This window comes from Sardina pilchardus, chromosome 22 (genome assembly GCF_963854185.1).
Source record: "Sardina pilchardus chromosome 22, fSarPil1.1, whole genome shotgun sequence".
Taxonomy (NCBI): Eukaryota; Metazoa; Chordata; class Actinopteri; order Clupeiformes; family Clupeidae; genus Sardina; species Sardina pilchardus.
The window spans coordinates 20,622,488-20,642,487 of record NC_085015.1 but is presented as its reverse complement, the minus strand read 5'-3'; the positions used below and the strand labels follow the sequence as shown (position 1 = coordinate 20,642,487).

At 43.3% G+C, this 20,000-nt stretch overlaps 1 protein-coding gene across 2 annotated transcripts; it reads left to right on the top strand.

Annotated features, from left to right (window-relative positions):
- Positions 1 to 11,486: 11,486 nt before the first annotated feature.
- Positions 11,487 to 18,561, top strand: ghdc (GH3 domain containing). 2 transcript variants are annotated; one of them, XM_062526491.1, is made up of 11 exons: positions 11,494 to 11,580; positions 11,680 to 11,781; positions 12,227 to 12,529; positions 13,412 to 13,608; positions 14,135 to 14,449; positions 15,063 to 15,360; positions 15,829 to 16,018; positions 16,300 to 16,371; positions 16,621 to 16,754; positions 16,898 to 16,986; positions 17,317 to 18,561. In XM_062526491.1, exons 1-11 carry the CDS (start codon positions 11,526 to 11,528, stop codon positions 17,536 to 17,538), a joined length of 1,977 nt encoding a protein of 658 aa, XP_062382475.1. In that variant the 5' UTR covers positions 11,494 to 11,525; the 3' UTR covers positions 17,539 to 18,561. The 2 variants fall into 2 exon arrangements, with proteins under 2 accessions (XP_062382476.1, XP_062382475.1); XM_062526492.1 differs by having other exon boundaries at positions 11,487 to 11,781.
- Positions 18,562 to 20,000: the final 1,439 nt, after the last annotated feature.

Here is a 20,000-nt window from a genome sequence, read left to right as displayed (position 1 = left end):
GACACAAATCTGAAGTGTTTTTGGATGATATCATAACACTGGAACCTTAGAGGAGAAGACTGCTAGACTGAGTAAAGGCAGTTTACCCACAGCCAATGCATGGCAGAGACTTCCCTCGTCTATTACCAATCAACTCTATGCAGTAAACAAAATAGTGTGTTGTCCATGAGATATACAGTATGTTCACTGTTTGATCGGTTCCCTTGTCTTGCCTTGTCATTTCACGTTTCTTTTCTTTTATCTTTTGTGTACTCTTTTTCCATCCGATGGTGTATTTACTGTAATCATTATGAATGCCGCCAGCGTAGCATTCATATTTTAGCAGGTTTAGTTTTTTGGTATGGCTGACCTATTCAAATCTTCACAAAATTTGAAGCGTAGGGTCATTATGACACACAGACACAGTACACATATTGTTTCTATTTATATACAGTATGTATGTCGCTTTCCGCAAAATGGGTCTGCCAAATCCCATGACTATAACCATAATATAACCAGTGACAACAGTGCTCCTTCTGCTAACAGAAAGCACAGAATTTGTATAAGTGGAGGGACACGTCACTGGACAAATAGCTTGAAAGCCTCTGGGCCTTGGGATGAGGAACTGTCAAACAACAAGGACACCTAGTGTCTTGTATCTTGCTATCATAATTCCATCATCCAGCTCTACCTCCCCTCTCGCCCACTACGGTCCACTGATGAGTGTCTTGTGTCGACCATCCATTAGCGCTAAAAGGTTACAGTCAAGACTCTTTCCCTTAATGATTCCTGGTGTGTGGTATTAATTACCTGCAGTAATGTTCTATGTTCTTGAGACAGTGTTGGGACTTTCAAGAGATGACTCATCTGTTCACCTTGCATTTATGAAATTAGCCTAATTATATTACAGAGTTAATGACTATGGTTTGTGCGTTCTTGCGACGACTAATGAAATGATGCTTCTCGACCAGCTTACCGAAGCTATTGTGTCCAAAGTAATGGATCGTGCTAACGATTGGGACTGTGACCAGGTGGCCACAGCCACGGTATCCAAGGTTCTTGGGTCTGCGGTCCACGTGGTCAAGAAGAGCCAGAAAACTGTGACCCCACCCGCTCTATGACCTATACCCCCGGCCAAACCTGTCGACTGCAAGCCCCGAAACTAGATCCTGGAGGCGACTTACAGTACAAGGTGATGGAGGTCGGGGAGACCATGTGGTGACACCTCTGTGGCTACATGACTCTCCAAACAGGCTGGACCAGAGATGTGCTCACCCACGTCAGATACTACATAACCTGAACCTGCGAATGTTACTGTTGACGATGGAAATACCTTATTTCAAAAAATGTTCAATAAACACACTACATATATTTTGACCATGGTTCTTTTTTCTATGATATAGGCTAGCGCCAGAATAAGTAGCAGTAAATCCATGGCCAAGACCTATCAATGGCACAACTTTAGCAAGTAGGCCTATTCCGCATTTGTTAACAATCATCTTTTTAAAAGTTAGGATCATAAAGAATCTACCTATCTATCTATCTTTCCAGCCATCTACTTAGCAGCCATAGTTTTCTCTAAGTAGGCCTGCAATCAGTGTACAATTTGAGCTGCCTCTTAATGGCATCTCATCACCTCACCCCCATTATTCATGCACACACCTGAGCCTCTCCTCACACAGAGCTGTCATTTAATGACTGGGGAGTCTGCAGCCTCATGTGCATCTGACCCTGGGAAATCCTGGGCCACATGTAACATGCAACACTCATGTTGTGGCATACCAGTGACATCTAAAGAAAGTGTGTGTGTGTGTGTGTGTGTGTGTGTGTGTGTGTGTGTGTGTGTGTGTGTGTGTGTGTGATTGTGCTCCGACATTCTTGAAGAGTCACAAGGACAAAAAACAAATAAATAAATAAATAAAACGACTTGGTGTGTTCGTATTGAGTGCCACCACATAATGCAAGTCCTCTCTCCTGTTATTGAAGTAAACTGATGTGGGCCACAGTGTGTATGGGTGGTGATTAAATGGTGAATACAGAAATGGCAGATCTCTTTGATCCAGTTTGACTTAATCAGACCATATCTTTTGCATGCAACAGACTTCTATGGGATTTTTGTGACATTTTTTGATAATCCCTATATAAATATTGTACATAGCAACATGGAAACTCAAAATCCAAAATGTCCTGCCTTGTTTCGTTTAATGTGGTGTTCTAACAATAAAAGAGCAACAGTTAACAACATGTCTTTTCTTTCAGTGTTGAAAAAAAAAAATGGATATGTATATTCTAAAAAGATACTGAGAGCAGATAACTGAAATGTAACTGTTCTTTGGGTACAATTTGAGCTCAAACCCCATTAATCTCAGATGACTCCACGAAGAACAAAAAAAAAAACAGCATCATCTCAACCTCAGACCTTAACATAACCAGTCACTATCTGTTATTAAGTAGCCTAATGTCTGTCTTTAGGTGTATCATTTGTAACAACACTGTTAGGCTGTTAATTAAATAGATACATGGCATGACCTGGGCGTGTTGAAAGCATGCTTTTCAAAAATGTGAGTTTGAAAGATCTCTAGGTCTGGTAGGCTCATGACATAACAGAGCCATTCTTTTAGGCTAGACATTTTTTATTTATTTATTTATTTTATGTTCCAGCCAGGTCCAGTCTATGAAGCATTCATCTCCTGAAACAGGACACAGCTATCTGACAAACCACGCACACACGCACGCACGCACACAGGCAAACAGGCACATACGCAGACAGACACACACACACACACAATAACATACATACGCTTGGCACAAACTCATTTATACGCAAAAGTAAGGGATGGAGTAGGAGATGAAAACAAATTGACACATGTTTGGAGAGAATGTGCAGGACTGAGCAACGGTGATATTTTATCTACATAGCTTGTATTTATGGTAGGCTACTTATTACCGCCGACTCAGAAGGCACAACATAATAAGACGGACAACCGTGTTAATCAAGAATACAGTATTTTATTGCAGTAAACACAAAAAATCCCAAATCTAGCAGCTCAGTATAAAAGACACAAACACCCAAGAACATGGTGAATTTGAAAAAGGCAAGGGCTCTGAAGGCCAACGCTTATACCCACACCATCAGGTGTAGATAATTAGGCTGATTTTGCCTTTGCACCACCCAAAGGCGGCTGCACTGTCACTGCAGACCCAGTGGGGTGCAGAGGGGTGTAACAAACTGAAAATGCAAATAAATAAATAATAATAATAAATGCAAATCAGATATCATAAATGCATAGAATGCAAAGACATAATATTAACCATTTGTAAATCTGGCATTTGCAAGCATGTTGCATGAGAGTTTATATTGGTATACTGTATATTAGAGTATATATCAGTCTTTGTTATAGGGTGATTGTTTTTGACTTGGTCTCTCTCATCTCCGCCTACCCTGATAGTTCAACTCTACCAGGCAACAGGTAGGATGTTTTTTTTACGCAGATGGCAGAAGCAGATGGGATAGCATTTTCCTCCACCATAGGTGATATGTTTATTTTCTTGAGGGCAATAAAACGTAGGCTTATTGTGTCTATGTTCATTTTCTCAAATGTTATTAAGCTGTTACAGTTTTTGCCCGTTGCTTGAACACATTTTGCAAAACTTTGATCACTGAGCCAAAACTCTTCACACAAGTAAACACAACACAACACTAGGAAATATACCTTTCACATCTATGTCAAACTGAAACTCTGCTATCAGTACCTAAACTCTGGTATCAAAACCTAACAATCCCTTGTCAAAATTTAACTCTGGTGACAAAATGAAACACACTTGCATCATATTCATATAGTTTCAGATGAGGAGGAACACACTAGTCTACTTTATATAAAACATATTTGCTTGAATACCTTTTACAAAACTTCGCTCATTGTGCCAAAACTCTAAACACACGTAAACATGACACAACACTGGGAAATATACCATTCACATCACCATTTCCAATGGCAAAACTGAGGGCTTTTTGTAGATGGCTGACTGGTGTTCAGTTTTGCAAGTAAGTGTGTTCAGGTGTGTATTTGAGAGGTTGCAATTACCCGATGTGTTTTGTATTTGGGATATATGTGTTTAACAAATGGTACTCTGAGATTTCATTTTTGAACGAAGTGTCTTATGTAGACATAGAGAGTAGTATGCAGGACCAAGTGTGTTGCATAAAGGAGTAAGTGTGTTGTAGAATTGCAACTAGAGTGCAAAGCAGCACTTTTGTTTAAGGTATAGGTACATGTGTTTGAGATATGGCAACAAAACTTCAAGTTGTGTTACTTTAGTCTAAGCATGGGTCTATAGTGTTCAAGCAACGGCCAAAAACTGTAATGTGCACATCAAAGGATTTTGCTGGTGGCAGAGTGGTGCAAATTGAAGAGCATCAGATGCCAATCAACATTCAAAACATCATAATGATAATGGCCAGCATTATACAGTCTCTGTTTCTAAAGTCAATTTCTCTCATACAGTAATCCCCTATGGGCCAAAACAGATAGTCATGATAGCGCAATGCCCCATACCTCTACCCCTCTCCCTCCCACGCACACACACACACACACATACACACACGGACACACACACACGGATTAACTTCAGTAATTATACAGATTCACTTGTTCGTCCTCTGGCAGCTCTCAGCCTCCTCTGGGATGCTCTTTCCCACCGTAAGAGACACGCAAGCCATCCTCAGTAATCTCTCTGAATAAATTGGTTCAATTAAGAGGCGGCCGGGAGGAAAATATGTTTTAGGAGGAGGTGGAAAAACGAAATAACTGAGAGTGCTTGATGTCTATTGACTTGAAGAAAAATGAGGAACTGTTCCATTTTAATGAAGTCGGTGAAGTTCAATTATTTCAGAGCCACTTTGGGTAAGTATATGCGTGAGTCAGAATTGATAAGGTCACGCACAAGTGCTCAAAATACATATGTATTCTGAAAAGTCCTCAAACTACATTTTGTAAACTTGCCATGATCCTAGAATCACACAATAAATCCCTCCTAGAATCATGTAATTCCCCTCAGTAGTGAAGGCTTGTTCATCTTTTGATATTTGGCAAACTGTCTGCCTTTCAATGTATTATCAAATGTTTTTGTCTTTCCCTTTGACATTCACACACATACAGTGTTGCAGTTGCAGTTCACCAAACTCTAAGTCCAGTCTCAAGTCCCTCATGTTGAAGTCCGAGAGTCAAGTCTAAGCCATGTTCATCAAGTCTGAGTCTAAGTACAAAAACTTTGCAAAAGACTTGAAACAAAGAAAACAAAACAGGCCAGTAATACAAACTCACAGTTACCCCAATGTAGTCTCACAGCAAGCTTCAAGCTGATGCTGTATGGCTTCACACAGAACTCTCAACCCACTCTACCCGTTCAGCAGAGAAGAGGACCATTTGGTCCTGGGATATAGCCTACCGTTTAAGGTACTAGCAGCAACAAAAGTCTCCCATTTACAAGTCTGAATGCAGACAATGCTTGGATCCGAGTCCAAGTCCGAGTCCTCGGTCCAAGTCCGAGTCAAGTCATGAGTCCTTAAAATTAGGGCTTGAATCGGATCTGAGTCTGAGTCTGTGACTTGAGTAGCCTGACACACACACACACACACACACACAACCGGTCATTTTAGCTAATTGAGTCATGTGGTTGTCAGGGATATGTTTTGACAACGTGTGATTTGTCAGAATGTTGAGTGTGGAAAAGTTCACAAAACATTTCATCTTGACTTTTACACACGTTGTCTCCAAAGCCTCTCCAAAGTCTCTCCAAATGCTCCAGCGAATGTAACTGTCATTTAATTGGACTAGTGCAGAGCCTGTAGGCACAACCGGCAATTGCAGCTTGTCTGGCCAATATATGTGGCATATTTTGTTTGTATACTGTAACATGAAATTTGGCACTGCACACACTCATGCCATTAGGATGACACCCACCAAATTTGAGAGCAGTCGGATGAGAGAGTGGTTCGAGAGTTATGCGTGGAACAGACAGACAGAGTGACACACAGACAGACATTCCTTGCATTTATAGATAGATTTAGTAAGATAGATGTAGTTGCATGTAATTTTCTGAGGGCGTTAAAACACAGCTCTCTTAGAGCATCCTAGTACCAACACTTTGTTCTCTACCAAAGAGACTTTTTCCAGTGAATGCGTTCAAAAAGAGAACCCGGCTTTCGAATTTGGAATTGTCCTTGGCCTCCATTTTCTCTGATCCTCCCATATTTCTCTTTTATTCCACGTTCTCCTCTCTTGTTCCCCGCGCCCTCTATATTTAGCATCTATTTACCTCCTCGTGCTAGCCATCTCTGGGGCAACAGCGCTCTGAATACAACCGCCCACCACCCCTCACCCCTCACCCCCACCCTGCACTTCACCTTGATGGAGGAGGCAATTGAGTGCATCGTCTCCCTTCTCAGTCGATGCTACAGGTGCAGCTGTCTGTGCTTGGTGCAGATGGGCTTCATACTCTGTGTGGATTCACCCACAGCAGAGGGGGAAGAGAGGGGAGGAGGGGGAGGAGAGAGGAAGAACAGGAGGAGGAGAGGGGAGGAGAGGGAGGAGAGGATGACAGGATGAAAGATGAGGGCAGATGGGAGGAGGGGATACAGGAGTCGATGGGAGGAGGGGAGACAGGAGTCGATAGGAGAGTGAGGGCGAGGAGAAAATTGGACAGGAGAAGAGGGAGAGAAGAAGAAGAGGAAGGAGATAAGAGGAGGAAGAAGAGGCAGGGAAGAACAGAGGGAGGAGAAAAGGGGATGGGAGAGATGAGACTAAGGAAAGCAAAGGAGAGGAGACAGCTGGAACCAACATTAGTGGCACAGAAAGTTTTCAGCATTCAATTTCAAGCAGGTGCTCATATACAGAACCCCAGCTGTGGCACAATTCAGTGGGTTTCAAAGTGCCGCAAAGTGCTCAGTGTCTCATATTCTGACTCACCTTCAACCCCATATATAAAAGAGGCAACTGGGAGTACGCCAAAAGTAGTTTATTAAAGAAGTGCTCAAATAGAGCGCTGAACCACTCACCTATTCCACAATTGTGAGAAACAACTTCCTAAACAGTCAACAATTCCTTCCTTTTTTGACAGTTATGTGAGTGTTTTGTCATGTCTCAAGGGCATGATGGTGAATTGCTAAAGGTACCTTCAAAATAGCTGTTAACGACCTTAATTTCCAAGAGCACTGGCTACTGGCTTTCACACAAAGACGCAGTGTGAGCGGACTGAGAGATTGTGGCAGCAGGTGGTCACTTCTCAGGCCCTGCCTGGCTGCCACAAGCTGAGAGGGAAATGGCCGATGTGATTTTTATTCTCCTCTTTGGTCCAATTTCTAAAGTGTAGCCTAGTCTCTCTTTTTTCCTATGCCCCCATGACAAAGGCCTAGTTGATGTGTGTGGAGTGTTTGTTTCCTGTTGGTTGCAGTATAAATTGTGGCGTAAACAATGGCCGCTTGTCAACTGCCAGGTTGTCATGGTAACACGATTGCGGTTGGTTTTTTCCCCCTTTCATGTGGTGGTATATGGTGGAAGCACTCAGGATATATCAGGCTATACATTTTCCTCCCTAAACAACTGTTTTTTATGGTACACACAGGAGCACCAAAGAGCAATAGACAACAGAACAACAGAAACAGCTCTAAACAAACCTACTGAACCCACTAGTGTGAAGAAAAGCTTCTGTCAAAACTTCTGAACAATGTCAAGTCAAAACGTCAAAGCAACACAGTGTAGTTTGTTTACCTGACAATAATGGCTTCAAACATTTCAATCAGAGAATGGAGTCTCCAATATTGCTCAAATGTCCCCAACACCAGTGCAAAGTAATGCTCACTAAAAAACAGGGTTGCCTTGCACACATCAAGCCCAAGGAACACACATGGGATTCACTGTGTTGTGATGTGCCCCATATTTATGGGTGTTGTTAAAGGTGTTTTGTGTTTTCATTTTTGCAGGGTTGTGTGTCCAAGCAACAAAATGGCATAATCCATAGTCTGAACAACTATGGAAGTGACGTCTGTTTATTCTCCATTTAAATGCACATGTGCAATGAAAATTAAATACTGGGGAAGTTGTAAAAACTAGCCACCTCAAAAATGTCAAAACACAAATGAGTAGGCTATAATTGTGAGGTAGACATTCTTCAGTCCGTGCCTGATTTTATGTGTCTGCGTGGGCTTTGAGCTGTGTGACTAGAGGGTGAGTTTTATCTGCCTATAAATACCATTGATGGTTGCATCAACTTTTCAAAAAGTTTTTTGTGCACTTTGTCTCTATTATCACCGGTTTGGGCTGGCTTTATCTTGTTACCTTGAGACTGGGTATCTTGATATATTTACAATAAGAGACATCAAACATTCATAACACTGCAGTAAAGTTGCATTTTAAAATGTGCATGACAATCCATTACTTGCTCTTAAAAGCATGCCATCAAATGTTTCCTTAATGGGTTTATTGAGGTCGTATGAATATGTGAAAACAAACCAATTAAAAAGTACATTTTAAAGATTAATCTTTGTTGGTGTAGTCTACAGTATAATATATATATTTTATTAATTAACATTACTTCTGCTTCGGTGAAAGAGAGAGATGGAAGGGAGTTATTTGTTTTTTTTTTAAGATTATTTTTTGGGCTTTTTATGCCTTTTAATGGACAGGACAGTAGAGAGAATGACAGGAAGTGAGTGGGAGAGAGAATCGGGGTGGGATCCGGAAAGGACCACGGGGCGGGAATCGAACCCGGGTCGCCGGCGTACGGTGCAGGTGCCCCAGCCAGTTGCGCCACTGCCGGGGCGGAAGGGAGTTATTTGTAAGTGATTATAAAACAAGGTCAAGCTAAATTGACCAAGATTCCCTTTATAATAGCAATAAAAGGGAAAATATACAAGAGGTGAATATCTTTGAAGCACTCTACAGTATATGCTTGAAATTAGATCAGTCAATGGAGTCTTGAAATATCATTGAACAATATTTACTGAACAGATGCATTTCAGCGTGCCTTCCTCAAGTCACCTGCATGAGCACGCTGAAGACGAGCCCACTGAAACAGCTCTGTGCAGTTAGAAGTGTGGCCCAGCATTCTGAGAAACAAACAAGAGACTGAAGGCCGGCGCCCACACCAGACACATACGCGGTGCGACGCGGCAAGGAGAAAATTAGAACTCCATTGTTTTTATTGGAGCAAACCCACTGGAAACGTCTGCCGCGTGGCAGCCGCACAGGTTTAGAAAACTGTTCTTATAATCCTGTGCAAATCAAGCCCACTCCGCTGAACACCTTGTCCGGTGGGCGCCGGCCTTGAGTGAAGCCTGTTCCTCTTACCGTACAGTTCTCTGGGACTTGGAATATCTAAAACTTGTTGCTATCTGTGTTTGGTCTTTGCCTAGCTGCAGAAATAAGACTTCTCTTTAACCCTGCAATACTGTAGCCTAAGTCAAACCTATATCATGACATGCATTATGTGATAAGTTGTCATGACAGCATATAACAATGTCATGCGTTCATTATTAACAGCCATGGCAGATTTACAAAATGTTGGTAACTGGCAGTTGGACATTCTGGTCCAAGTGCCCATCACGGGATAATTCCCAATCCCACCCCATCTCTCAACTCTCTCCCACTCCCTTCCCATCAGTCTCTTCACTATCCTATCGAAATAAAGGAAAGAAAAACAAAACGCTCAACAAATACACAAAAAAAATTGTTTTACTAGCTTAAATGACTGCTGATCAGCATTCAGCCCAAGACGTTGGGGGCAAAACTGTATTTTTAGTCTAGGCATGCATGAGACATTTCATGAGATCACCTAATAAGGTACTCAGAACTCAGAACAGTTCTTAAGGGTGAATAGGGAATAAGACTTTCATCTCAGGCTAGTTTTAACCATTTGTTTACTAACGTATGGAGCTGCAGCTCATTAGAGCAGAAGTGAGTGTGACCAACACAGTGCTCATAATGAGAGAGTTCATACTGAAACCAGAAGCATTCTGTCCTTCTCCGAGGGTCCACTCACTGTAAGTCAAACCCATACACTCATAAAGTTCACACAGATCCATATAAAATGGCATTTCTGATATACACAAATGGATCTAACACACAGGGACTGCCAGGGGCCAACCTCTTGTAGAATGCTGCCATAAGAGTCAACATTCCCTTTATTGTCTGTGCATTTTACTTCACTGATTACGTGTCAATGTAGTTGTGCGTCATGCGCTGAATATAAGTTTCAGTACATACTGTGGCAACACATCTAAAAATATATCTATCTATATCTCTCTAACTATCTAACTCCATGTGTTTTAGGAGATCTGTCTAAACTCTTGATGAGCTCAGAAGGACATCCACAAGATTATTAAACAGAGTCAAGCCATATGTGCCATGTGAATAATTCATGAAAATACACAAGCTGAGAAAAGGTTTGATGGAGACCTTGGTTTGGTTTTATAGACACCCACGGTGCTTTTCTTTCGCCTAACAAGCTCTTTAAAAAGATGATTCCCTGGGTAGAGGCAAATCATTAGTCTGGACACTATCGTTTCCTATTGTTTACGTCTGTTCTCTGTTATTCTTAGATCATCTTCGATCGGTCGTAACGAATGGCAATAGCTCGATGTGTGACTCTGTCAATGGAACTGCGGATCGTGCTGTTCAAAGGCTCACTTCATTAACGGCTGGCTTGACTGACTCACTTTGTGTTTTTGACATTGAGCGGACTTCTTAATAAAGACACACCAGTGGATACACACAGACCCCCTCATTTTGTCTGCCTGGTTTTTCATTAGGAGGGCAAATAACAAGCAAGTTATTTGAAAGGGATTCTGCTTCTGATCTGTTGCCTATTTTAGCCTGTGCGGATGTCTTGGTGGCAGATGGTGTGTGTGTGTGTGTGTGTGTGTGTGTGTGTGTGTGTGTGTGTGGGCTGGTGCGTGTGGGCACAGAGGAATGAGTGTGTGCACAACTGCTGTGAAGAAAAACATGACGTCATATACCATCTTCTGGTTCTGATTCTACAAAAACATGACAGCATTAGTGAGATTAAGATAAAAAAAATTCTACAAAAATCAGAAAAAAGTGGCCTTGTTGATCAAGCTCTATACAAAACCACTGCCCATCTAAACATCTAAGCTACCCAAGTCTGGGAACAAATACACACAATATGTACTGTAGCTGCATGTGAATGTGAAAGTTATCACCTTGAAATAGATTCACTAAGAGTATTTCTTGGATCACTTCAGCCCACATATCATTTACATAGTTAGCTATATCGCTGGTTAGAACAGAGAGAGTTTAATAATAAACCATTCTGTTTTTGTGTCAATACTTTTTTTTTCTTTTCAGTTTCGTCTCTAAACCTTTGTCTAAGCTAATTCACAGTTCATACTAGGGCTATAAAGAAGAAAGTAGAAGAGTTGCCACTCAATTAGCCTATATGGGCGGTAACGGTGACATCATCGGGTCAATGCGTGCGTCTGATGTCAGAAGAGATGTGGAATAAGGAAGTAAAGAATATTTTGCCAACAAATGTTGTTTTTCACTCGCAGTATTCCTACTCAGACTAGACTGCAACTGCCACAATGTGAGAAAAGGCACGTTCAGAACAAACACACGCCGTAGGCTACAATGTTGCGTAGCTTACAATGAAAGTTTTCGTTTCGTTTTGTGTTTGATCTTGTAGCCACGACTATGCAGATGATGGAAAAACTAAGTTCTAAAGTCATTTTCTACTCGGGGACTTTGGGAATTCTCGCTGTTATAGTTGCAGTTGCTCAATGTTTTGGTAAGTTGACAGATAATTGCGTTGTCTAAGATGCTGTTATCTGCTGTAAACAAAAACGCTATACTGTAGACTACTTGGCTATTGTTTTAATGACGAGAACAGCTGTTAAAGGCCTCTGTATCATGACCGATTTCGTCTGGTGTTGTCTAGACTGCGCTACGCGTGTTTATCATAGTGGCCGATGCTAAATTGTAAACATCAGACCACGATTAAGCTATGTTAAAGTTAGAAGGCTATACAAGTTTGTCATGTAAACATAGTTTGGATTGATCCTTTCCCATCTCAGGCCTGTGTAGGCGTGATAGATGTACAAAAAAGAGAAAGAAAACTATAATCAAGGAACGGATTCTACTTTCATAGGCGAAAATAGGTAGAAAATGGTACTACAACGCCATCGTGTGGAATGTGTATCCAATACAACTGCAAATTCTCTGTTTTGTAACAGGACTACTATCTGTGATGGTGCGTCCTCTACCAACTACACTCGGTGTCTTGTCCCTTGGTGGAATGGCTTTGATTTGGAGAGATATCAGATGGAGGGTGAAGGGTGAGAACCGGACAGTCGGTGGTCTTCTAAGCCAATATTTCGCCGTGAAGTTGGTGGGTTTCCTAGGAAAGAGACAGCGAGCCAAACTGGAGAATGACACACAGGACATTCGGCGTGCGCAAGAGGAGACGCTCCTGAAACGTCTGCAAAAGAACGCCAACACGTTGTATGGGAAACAGTACGATTTCGGTTCAATCAAAGGTGATAACTCTCTCTCTCACACACACACTCACAGTCACACACACGTGGTCCTAGTTGGCCACCACAATTAAAATACGCGAGGACTGCATTTCCAGAGAGCCACTCGTACACTCCTGCATGCAGTTAGGTAACTCGGATATGTTTCCTGCACTGTCGCTTCGTAAATAATCATTATCATGCCGCATTTGAGTCCACTTAGTAGGTCAATTAATAAACATGTCACTTCAAAGGACATTTAGGTTAAGTTGAGACTGACGAGGGCTGGCTGGGCTTTGTCAAGAATGAATGAAGGTAAGAGTGAGAATCAGCGTTGTGTAAGTTTGAACGCACGACCCGCCCCTTTGAGTGACAGTCAATCTAGCATGCCTGGTTGGTTGCCTGTCCATTGCTTGTTGTCACGTGGTTGCATTATAATAGTGGTTTAGATTGACATTCTATTTAGTTTAGTTGGCTTCCAGGAATAAACAAAAAACAATATGTGAGCATTCTTTATGTGCTGGCATAATAAACAAGGACTACAGGTGTTATTTGAGGTGGATTGTATTTGTAGATGGATGGAACAAACCTTGTCAGGGCTCTGTAGCTCCATACAAAACTACACTATTTTACTGAAATCGGTGCATTCTGTTTAGCAAGATTTGTGTAATCTATTATAGCATAATAACATATCAACTCTTTCTGTCTCTTTAGTTTGACCTCTTGTTTAGATTTGTACTGTATAACTTTTATGTCTTTTGAGTTTTGAACAGTGTTGTATTTTATTGACTGTTGTCGTGTTGCATTTTTTGCAACACCTTGTGCGGTACTGTTTCTATTGGTGCTGTATTATGCATTTCAATGTGTTTGTTTTGTGTCACTTCACCTGTGCCGCCCTTACTGCAGATTGTGAGGTGTTCCGCCAGCGCCACCCAGTGACGGGGTACAGTCACTACCGGGAGCTGGTGAAGCGGGTGGCCGCGGGTGAGGAGTCCGTCCTCATCGCCGAGCGCCCGCTCATCCTGGCCATGACCTCGGGCACATCAGGCCAGAGCAGCATGCTGCTGAGCACCAAGGACACCAACACCGAGTTCTTCCTGCAGGTGTGCTTCCTGTCAGGTCAAAGCAGGTCAAGGTTCAAGGGTGTTTCTCTCAGGATCACATGTGAGCTTGCCATTACATGATGAGAGATTGCAGTCAGAAGACAACTTGTTTGAAGTCTAGACCAGAAACGTTTCGGAAAGGGATGGCAACAAGACTTTACCTGCCCACTGGCTGTTTTGTTTGGTGCACCACTAAGTTCCATATTCTCTTGTCTTCCTTCAAGCCACATCAGATAGTTTTTGTATTTTTCAAGTGTTATCAAAGCTCTAACTGGCCCTCACCATGTTTACTCAACTCAATTTTACCTCAGGTTCTGTCTGTGTTAATGTCAAAGTCATGCCTGACCTAGTAGTCAGACTAGCGTTATATGTTATCAAATAAGCTCCCCTCTATCTGAGTGTGCATTCCCTCACTTTTCCATTCATCAAATTCATAACACATAACGTCTTCTTGCTCATGTTCCTTAATTATGTCAAATATTTGAATGATAACGTTGGCGCTGTGTGTGTTTCCCGCTCTCCGCAGGGTGTGTGTGTGTGTCTGGACGCCATGCGGCGGGCCTTCCCTGCCAGCGAGAGCCTCCAGCGCACGCTGAAGCTCTTCTATGTGCCCACGCTGCGCACCTCGGAGGCGGGCATCCCCATCGGGCCCAACTCCTCCACGCCGGCCTCCTCGCGCCACATGCTCCACCTGTACACCACCCCGGAGCCCGCCTTCAGGGTGCCCAGCGAGAGGGACACGCTCTACCTCCACCTGCTGTTCGCGCTCAAGGACCGCAGCCTGGGAACGCTGGAGTCCAACTTCGCCTCCACCGTGTTCTACGCCTTCAGGGCCCTGCAGGTAATTACTGCGACTACAGTGGAGGTCGCCATGTCCCTGTAGGTGTACAAGACAGGGGCATTGTCAGTTCATGTCCAACGTGAAGCAGCTGTAACAAGCTGTAGCAGATTTAACCCAGAACTATCAGGCAGTTCTGGGTGGACATAACTGGAAATATGTTCTGTTTTGCTACACGTGGTCGGACTGTAAAAAGGACTTACTACGTTTCCAATTTGAACACATGGTGACTCTCTCTGTCATTGGTACGTCTGTACTCCAATTGAGTGACAACCTCAAATACAGCAATTTGTGAAAGAGCGTGTTGAACCAAAGACATCTCAGTAAAGGTGGGATTATGCAGTGCCGTGTCAAAAACAGAGGACATGTATCCATCAACATGTCTTGACACTGGCTGGCCTTATCTGTAATAGGGCGGGACAGATGGGAGATATTCTGTAATTCAGGACATAATGGAGGGAATATGTGGGGATATAGCACATTCACTGTTTAGTAAGAGTACTGGTACATTTGGGCTTGTGAGGACATCTGTAATATCTGTGTGTTTGTGGGGTTGTGTGTGTTGAGTGTTTGTAAGTTTGGTTTTGAGATCCTCTATGTGTGTGTGTCCTCACAGGAGCGCTGGGAAGAGCTGCTGACCGATATAGAGTTGGGTCGGGTCAACCCGGACCTGCAGCTGGAGCCCGACGTGCGGGCGGCGCTGGAGAAGCTGATGGCGGCGGACCCGGGGCGGGCGGGCGAGCTGCGTGCCCACGGAGAGGGCGGCTTCGAGGGCATCGCCCGGAGGGTGTGGCCCCAGCTCAACCTGGTGCTGGCCGTGGACTCGGGCTCCAACCAGATCTACGGGGAGATGCTGAGGCAGCACTACTGCAAAGGCGTGCCCTTCTACTCGCCCTTCTACGCAGCCACTGAAGGTGTGTGTGTGTGTGTGTGTGTGTGTGTGTGTGTTTGTGTTGTAGTCAAATGACAAATCAAACTGGTGGCTGTTCATATACAGTATGTGTTTAAGTGTCAAGTCATTGTGCAGGTCTAATTGGAAGCAAAGTTAACAGCATGTGAAACTGAATATGACAACAAGAGAGCTCTCTGCATATTTGCAGACACTTGCAAACAGTCTGAGGACATAGCTCTATGCAAACACACAGGAGAGATGGATAAAGGGTTACTGTCTTAAATTGGTATATTTACAAACATTTTTCAAATTTTATTGTTCTGAGAAAACTGACGAATGTCCACCATGAATGTCCCCCACTGTTTTGAACACTCCTCTGGACTAACCAGAACTAATTGCAATTTATGGATGACAACTGAGGATTGTCTTTTTAATATTGTAAGTGTGAAACCAAGTGTGTGTGTGTGTGTGTGTGTGTGTGCGCGCGCAGGTCTCATAGGAGTGAATCTGTGGCCTGAGCAGGAGCGTCGTCAGTACCTGTTGTGTCCACGCTCCATGTTCTGCGAGTTCCTGCCCGAGACGTCTCTGGACGAGGAGGAGCCGCACACACTCCTCATGGACCAGGTGCAGGAGGGCAAGAACTATGAGCTGGTCATCACCAACGCCTCCGGACTCTTCAGGTAGGGGGCGATCCACTGGGAACTTGACACTGGGAAGAGGATCTTTTTCTATGATATCTAAACATTTTTTATTACTTTGTTTAGTTTTTGTGTTTAAGCAATAGGCCTAGCTATTGAATGAAATCTGTTATAAGATGCATGGATTGCATGCATTCATGCAAGCTTTTAATGTCATTATAAGTGTTACAGTTGTATTGTTGGTGTTGTTTGTTAAAGATTTCCTTTATGGAGAATAATTCATATTCAATGTTTTGAAATGATGGCTTTGTCTTTCTTTCTAGATATCGTGTTGGGGACATCATCAAGGTTGTTGGGTTCCACAACAAGTGCCCTGTGGTGGAATTTCAATATAGGTAATGCATAGCAAGTCATTCACACTCTGTTTGTGAGTATGTTGACTCGTGTTGGTCGTATCCCTGTTTGTGTGTGTGTGTGTGTGTGTGTGTGTGTGCGCACGTGTGTGTGTGTGTGTGTGTGTGTGTACATATGTCATGTGGTGTGTGTGTGGTTGTGTGTACATATGTGATGTGATGTGATGTGATGTATGTGTATGTGTGTGTGTGTGTATGTGTGTGTTAATTGACCTTGTTCACACCCCTCAGGCGAGGTCAGATGCTGAATGTGCGAGGTGAGAAGGTGTCCGAGGCGTTGTTCCTGGAGACTCTGCAGCGCACTTTGCCCCTGTGGCCTGGAGCTAAGCTGGTGGACTACTGCTGTGCTGAGAGCGGCATTCTGGGTAACATAGTTTTTACCTGAACAAAAGGATGGCTTTGCACTTTGAGATTTTGTTTTTATTCAGTAGGAATCATGTATCATTTCCTTTGGTTAACTATGAATGAGCATTCTGTTTCATTGATGTTCTGTTCCTCTGTAATGCAGGAGAGAGCTCTGGAGGGGCCCAGCCTCACTACCAGGTCTTCCTAGAGCTGAAGGGGGTGAGGGATCTGAGTGAGGAGCAGAGGTACAAGGTGAGGCACCTCCACAGAGGCTACTTTCACATCATTCTGTGAAGTGGACACTAACCTCTTTATCTTGGTGATTTTTGTCTGACCTTTCCTGGAGCGTGTGTGAGTGTTCTTTCCATTCCAACCATCCTCTTCATTTGTTAACGCCTCTCATTTTCTTTCTCTCTCTGTCTTTTTCTCTCTCTCTCTTTCTCTCTGTTTTCTTAAGTTGCTTCTCTGCCCTTCTTCTTCTGATGTGACTGTAAAATGGTTGTGGGTAAATAATAACATGCTCTGTGCTGCTGCACCCGCCAAGACTACTGAATGCCACCAATACAATCCTTTTTTTTTTAGCTCGATCACTGTCTTCAGGAGGAGTCGGCCGTTTATAAGTCCTTCCGACTCAAAGGCAGCATCGGACCAATGAGGGTGCAGCTGGTGAGAGAGGGGGCGTTCCAGGAACTAAAGGGCCAAATGATGTCCTACTCCAACACCTCGCCCAACACCTTCAAGATGCACCGTGTCATCCGCAGGAAGGAGTATGCCGACTTCCTGTTTGGGAAGACGATCTCCTGAGAGATGGGTTCACATGATGCCCAGTATCACAGACTGGCGCCCTCCGATGAGCACGGGCTCAAAGCGTGCCTTAGTGTGGGTATGCCAGCTTCAGGAATGAAGGGCACTGTGAGTTTCGGAGAGACATGAACAAACTGTACAGGGCCATTTTGTTATAACAATTTTTGAGGCCACCATAATTATTAGGAGGATTTACAGCTCTCCTGTTTAAGACATTTCAATCGCCATGTGCTGGTGTCTGGTTACAGGCTGTGTACTGAAGAGTACACAGTCTACAGCCTACAGGAGTTAGGCCTACAGCCAAAGTATCCTCACTGGCTAAATGATGGCAACCATACCTGTGCAATTCTGTGTTTTCTTATAACTTTTTGAGTGAATTGATTCATTCGTGTTGATATATTCAGTTCTTGCAGGCACAAGGTTAGACACAAGATTCTCACTTATTATCGCTTTAAGTGGCCTTACATTGTTATTGTTATTTCTTCTTCTACTTAAGGACGATACCTCTGAGAGTGAAACAGTTTGCCTGTGGTGTTCAAATCACTAAAATTGATTAATAATCGCTAATTATTTAAAGGTCTATGTGACGTTGTGTTGTCAGAAGACGGAGTTATTCTAAGTAACACATAAGTGTTGTTAAACCTCATCCAGACCCATTAATGAGGTCTCCATAGGACGTCAGTGTGTGAGTGAGGGCTCAGGATCATATCTGACTGGTTTCCCTCAGACACTAATCCATATGCAGCATCCAGCTTCCTTCATTAGGATGCTGCCAAGTGGTACCATATTGGTCGGGGTTATACTATGAAGGTTTGTTGGTATTTGTAGCCATGACCTGTAAGCCTGAAATCAATACATTAATTACCTACTTGCTAAGACACTGCTTTATACCAACAACACACACACACACACACACATACACACAGACTGTTGGCATCAATGTGTAATGGTTGCAGCTTCCAATATTCATTATGATAGTGTGAAGTTGTATCATGTGGGTTGGCAAATAAATAAAGACAAACACTGTTGGCATTGCTTTGTCTTGGTTGATTCAGGGAAGGATTTGGCAGTATGTATGTGTGTGTTTGGAGGGGGGGGGGGTGTCTCGAGACTTGTGTGGACTTGTGTCTCTCTGTACAGTGTCATTAGTGCATTTGAACTCTGACCTGATGCATCTCGGTTATTGCTGTAACCCAGCACTACCTCCACCAGGGGGAGCTAAAATGCAAGTAAGCTGCATGGCACAGACAGACAGTCGGATGGCTCATGTGGTTCATGGATGGCTCATGGTGATATAAATGTTAAGTTAACCATTTGTTTCAGTTGATGGTGACTTAATAATGAATTGAAGGCTGTTTCTTTGGCACCAAATGAGTGAATGAGTATTAATATTAATTGGACCCAAATGAGGGGAATTACTGGAGTTCCTGGAACAACAGTGATCCAGTGACCTATAGAAAGACCTCATCAGTTTAGATTTTGTGTATTTACACTTGCGTAATTATGGCCAGTGCCAGTTCAGTTGTGTGTTCATACATCTGGACAAGGGACTTTGTTAGGCCATGTCTGGCTTTGTTTTAGCTGTTTGTGCATGTGCAGATCGCATGTCATGACTCATGAGTAAGTGAGCGAGTCTGCTTATGTGAGTATGTGCTGATGTGTGCTTACACACTGTATGTGTGTTTATATACTGTATGTGTGTGAGTATGTGAGTGTGCTGATGTGTGCTTGTGTGTGTGTGTGTGTGTGTGTATGTGTGTGTGTGTGTGTGTGTGTGTGTGTGTGTGTGTGTGTGTGTGTGTGTGTGTGCGCGCGTATGTGAGATCATAGGTTTCCACTATAGTTATGGCCTCTGCTATGAGGCAGGGTTGGTTTTCTTTAGATGCTCGAATATGGGCTACTGTCCTGTACTCTCATCTCATGCTACTGCAGCCTCTTCAGGGCACTACATTACTCATCTCTGAGCTTGCACCAAATTTGTTGAGACAAACGATGCTAATTAAAGAACAAAAAAAGAGGAAACTTGAGTCAAACTTTGCGTCCGTGTACCCCAAGAACAGGACGGGCAAGAAAAAAGAATCAAAGTAAAAAACTTGAGAAATTGCTGAGCCGGGATATTTTGGATGGGGCCGACCCAACCCACTCGAAGGGAGCTTGGCAGCAGCGGTTCCGTCTGTTGATCTGGGTTCCGTATTGTTCTAATGGCGTTCTAATAATGTCCCTGGCCGCGCTCCTCGGCGCTGCTCCCCTAGCTCTAAGTGGGCTAGTATTTTTAGCAGCGCCCCATTTCTGACGAGGCTTGACATGGCTACTGCTGTTCACGCTCCACAGTGGCGCCTCTCAGACAAATGCTGATAGAGAGAGATGGAGAGAGAGAGAGAGAGAGAGACAGAGAGAGGGAGAGAGAGAGATGGAGGGTCTGCAGAAGCTAAATTTACCAGGGGAGGACATATTGTTTCATT

Coding starts and splice junctions, on each gene's coding strand:
- ghdc (XM_062526491.1), top strand. CDS start 11,526: ATGTTGTTTTTCACTCGCAGTATTCCTACTCAGACTAGACTGCAACTG. Junction 11,782..12,226: donor TGCAGTTGCTCAATGTTTTG/GTAAGTTGACAG, acceptor GTTTTGTAACAG/GACTACTATCTGTGATGGTG. Junction 12,530..13,411: donor CGATTTCGGTTCAATCAAAG/GTGATAACTCTC, acceptor CCCTTACTGCAG/ATTGTGAGGTGTTCCGCCAG.